A 4,649-nucleotide genomic window follows, 5' to 3' on the forward strand; every position below is an offset into this window, starting at 1 on the left:
AGCCCCCAAGCGTCTGACAGTAACAGTTTGGCTGTTCGAATAGCTTTTACTGAACCATTGAATCATGGGATGACATGTTGCTCCATAGAGATCAGTTTATCAAATCGTTAATTAAAAGCCACCAAACTCATGCCGTTCGAAAAATTGCCATAACTTCTTTTCTACCGCGTTCAATTACTGTAAAACTATATTCTACCGTCATATAAATCGGACCTAATGTACACGTGTTGGGACTGGGAGTTGTCTATGCAGTGATTGGCAGACCAGCAAGGGTGGGATGAGTTCCATATCCTCCACCTCCTATGGCCACCTTTATATGGAGACAATTACACTCTGAGCTCATTACGTGTTATTTGCTTGTTTGAACACAACACAGGGTGCATTGTTAATTCCAAAGGCTTGAAAAATCTCACCCAGTGGTGGTCAGTTACGTGATATAGATGGGTGCGACATGCTTAAAGAAACAATAACTGGTTGACTTAATGTTCCTAGTCACAGAGAGGTGAATGATGACCACACTGAGTTGCAGGGTGAAGTGGGCACTATTGCATGGACGTGTTTGGTGTTGCAGGGTGAATGGTGATGCATGGATTATTACAAAGCACTTGTCTGTGTTGCAGGAATAGGTTTGTAAGGTTATCTTATATATTGCACAAAAAGATGATAGTGTAGACACTACTGCAATAGTATGTTCTGCTTTACCTGATGATTTATTGGTATGGGAACTGTTGCAAAACTGTGCTGTATGTTGCAAGATAAGGTGATGATGTTTATTTTTTTCAAGTGTTTTTCCGCGTTGGAGTGTGATGTTTAGTGTGTGGCCCGTTACAAGGATATACAACATGTTGCCGGGTAAGGTGGTGAAGTGGGGACTATTACTAGGATGCGCTTCATATCGCAGGGTGAACTGATGGTGTGGGGACTATTTCAAGGATGTGTTGTTGTGTGAATAGGAAGTGTGGGGACTATTACAGGTATATACTGTGTTGTAGAGTTAATAGGTAGTGTGGGGACTATTACAGGTATATGCTGTGTTGTTGAGTGAATAGGTAGTGTGGGGACTGTTACAGGTACATGCTCTGTGTTGTGGAGTTAATACGTATTGTGGGGGAGTATTGCAGGTATATGCTGTGTTGTAGAGTTAATAGGTAGTGTGGGGGAGTATTACAGGTATATGCTGTGTTGTAGAGTGTATACAGTAGGTAGTGCGGGGACTATTACAAGTATATGCTATGTGTTGTAGAGTGAATAGGTAGTGTGGGGACTAATGGCAGGATGTGTTCTGTGTTGCAGGGTGAGGTGGTAGTTTGGGCACCCAGTGCTGTGTTCAGCCTGGCTGCCCTGTTAGCTTCAGCGCTCGTCCTCATCCTGCCAGAAACATCAAACAAGAAGATGACCCAAACCAACAACGACTTTACACTCCAGGAGACCATTGAAATGGCCGCTGCTTAGTGTGATCCATATTGTGCCTATTCAATAAGATAATGGATTTTAAATTTAGATTTCCCATCTTAAAACGATGCTATGATACTTTTGGGATATCTCCTGAATTGAGTGGCCTAGTCTCCTTTAAACACACCAGTATGATTATAATATCTTGTTTCCATTTTTTTTTTCTTGACCTGATAAATTCTTTAACCTTAGGTAACACCCTTTACAATGAAAGGGTTAATGCAAGTAAAACAATGGACACTGAATGGCGGAAAGAAAATGTTGCACAGCTAGAAGTGGCATAGCCCTTGCCATACCACTCAAGGAATCATTCTTCATCCTTTAATTGTGTTGCTAAGATAAAACTCTAAAGTAATACAAATGATGCAACAAATTCGTTTTATGACTGGCACAAGTAATTAAATGTCAGCTGGGCACACGAGTATTACGTTTTTTTTCCTTTCTGAGTGAAATATGCGTCATGCACCAGCAGTGGCAGAAGCTTTGTACAAAAAAACAGGAGGAGGATTGTGCATAATGAATTCTCACTTTTTCAAAAAACAAATGTAATATATGTATATATATATATATATATATATATATATATATATATATATATATATATATATATATATATATATATATATATATATATATATATATATATATACACAAGAATAGGATTACTTAAAGACTAAAAAGATTCGTACTTTAGAATACAAGTGTACTGCATTCGCAAGCAATCTATAGGAGTTTGGATTTAACTGCTGTGGGCTGCAGTCTGGGATGAAACTAATTTGGGGAAGCGATTTCCAAAGATAAGTCGTTCGGGGAATAAAGGACTGCTGGTAGGAGGTTCTGCAATATGGCCGTGTGACGGTCAAGCCATAAGAGCTGCCAGATTCCAACGTGGCTCTGGGGAAGGCGAGGAGAGGTGGCGATGAATACAACTTCATCTGAGCATTTGCCATAAAAGTATCTGCAAAGAAATGCAAGAGAGGCACAACTCCTTCTTACTTGTAAGGGAGGTAGTTCACTTATAATTCCTGGGATATTAATTATTCTCAAAGTTTGTTTTAAATTTTGTTCAGACTTTTAGTGCAACTTTCCACATCCACTCTGCAAGGGTGAGTAATATTCGAACAGAGAACATACACGACTCGTATAAATTATAACTAACTTCCTCGTTACTGAAGACATTATAAACTGCACATAATCCAAATTTGTTCGGGGCGGGTTTACCATGTGGTCTAGCGTGAGAGATCCAACTGAGTTTATTGTAAAGTGAAATGCCAAGAATTTCTATGCTGTTAGAGAAAGGAATATTGGTTGAGCTGAAGACAGTGAAGGCTGGATATATTTGGTTTTCCTAACATTCAATGAGACGATATTATTTTGTCCACATTCAGTGATGTAAAGTAACCTTTGATTTAAGGAGATTGCTGTGCTGAATGCAAAGTTAAAGATATCAAGCTTTGAGAAAGGATGGTTAAATGTAAAGGAACCGTGAAGCAATGAGTCATCTGCATATGAATGGATGGAAGCAATGGTGGCAGACAAGAAACCATTAAGGACTGAAATATAGATATGATAATCTTGATACATTGTCTGAATGTGAACATTATCGAGTAAGAGGTAAGCTAAATAGATGCAGGGGAAAAAAAAAAAGCAACATCATTTTACAAATGGAAGACTTACTAGATGGGGTATTCTTAACCTCTGAAGAGTAACAATTATATAGTACAAACGTATATAACAGCAGATAGACTTATATAAAATCCAAGCATGGAACATAGAAATAATACAGAAACAGTGCCTAAAACATGCCCAAGGAACTTTGTCTGTTTGTGTGTGTGTGTGTGTGTGTGTGTGTGTGTGTGTGTGTGTGTGTGTTTACGTGCACGGTGTTCTAATACGCTTATCCGGACTTTTGCGTGGTCAGAAGGGGCAAAAATCAAGTTACTGGTGATGACCACTGCCTGCTGGAACGGTCAGGAACTCAGATTGACGGAGACTCTTTCCCAATAGCGGCCTCTTTGGTTGCGTTTGTTACTTTTCAAGTGGACGAGTTAAGAATGGTAGCATGCCAAAATGACGGGGTCAGTTTCCAACTTGGCCCAACCAAGCCCGACTTTCGCAGTTTCCCAAAATGTTCCTGGGTTACACATTAACAAGCTACTAGATCAACTTTATACCACAAGTCTCAAGGGTTACACAAACAAAAAAGTTTGAGTGGGAGGAAATGTGTATTAACAAGACTAAAAAAAAAGTTAGAAATCTTCCCATCTCTTAGCCTTACAGAATAATCCTGGATCAGTTGGCACGTTATTCAACAAATATATGGCCCTAATATCAAATTCCACAAAACTTAGCTCCTTTTTCCCAGGTTTAGTCCAATGTGGCTCTCCACAATCGTCCCTCTGAGCCCATAGTCAACTGGTCCGGTCTTCTGATATTCTTGACCTTGACTTCCACACTGGGAGCTTGATCTCCACTCTGGGACCTTGACTCACGCTCTGGAACCGTGACTGTCTCACTGGGACCTTGACTCTCTCACTGGGACCTTTACTTGTTCACTGGGACCCGCTCACTATTCAGCTCACAGAATACGAGAGTGGTGAGCGAGACTCAGGACTCGCTTCAAATGAGGCTAATGGCGTATTAGCGTCCTCACATGATCAACACAACACCTCAGAATTCCTTGGGTGGGGGGGAAGGAGGATGACAACAATACCGACCATCCACCACATTTCAAGGCCGATGAGCGAGTAACATGCCGGTCTTGCATTGTGGAAAGGGGTGGGGAGGATGACGGCTTACGCAATTTAAAATTTTCATTTCTGTAGACTCGTGATAGGCTCAATGTGATGCCTTTCCCCTTTAAATTAATTACCTGAAAAAAATGACATTCCCTAGTTACAATAATGACTCTCCACAACCTCTCTCAATATCCTTACATCGAAAAACAATAAAAATCATCGTGTATTACATCCCTTTGCGCATGCGTATATTTTGCTGGATTACGTGACCATACATATTCCTACCCGCACGAGATTTTATTACTGTATTATAAAGAGACTTAGTACTAATATATTACAGCAGAAAAAAAAAATGACTTAGCAACTAGGTAACTTGATCTACATTCTGATCACGTTCGCATGGAAACAGCTATACCCTGGCCATACTCTCTCACTAAACCGAACTTTTGGTCGTAAAAT

General features: G+C 40.1%; 1 protein-coding gene across 1 annotated transcript in view; it reads left to right on the top strand.

Moving 5' to 3' along the window:
- The window catches only part of LOC145406338 (organic cation transporter protein-like), an 82,288-nt gene extending 80,836 nt beyond the window's left edge, over positions 1-1,452 (top strand). Inside the window, exon 13 of the mRNA XM_080277500.1 lies at positions 1,294-1,452. Coding sequence (XP_080133626.1) covers positions 1,294-1,452 — 159 coding nt within the window. The remainder of the gene's footprint in view (positions 1-1,293) is intronic.
- The last annotated feature ends 3,197 nt before the right edge of the window (positions 1,453-4,649 follow it).

This window comes from Coenobita brevimanus, chromosome 70, assembly GCF_032717465.1.
Source record: "Coenobita brevimanus isolate Jiangsu-jjx chromosome 70, ASM3271746v2, whole genome shotgun sequence".
In the NCBI taxonomy this organism is placed as follows: domain Eukaryota; kingdom Metazoa; phylum Arthropoda; class Malacostraca; order Decapoda; family Coenobitidae; genus Coenobita; species Coenobita brevimanus.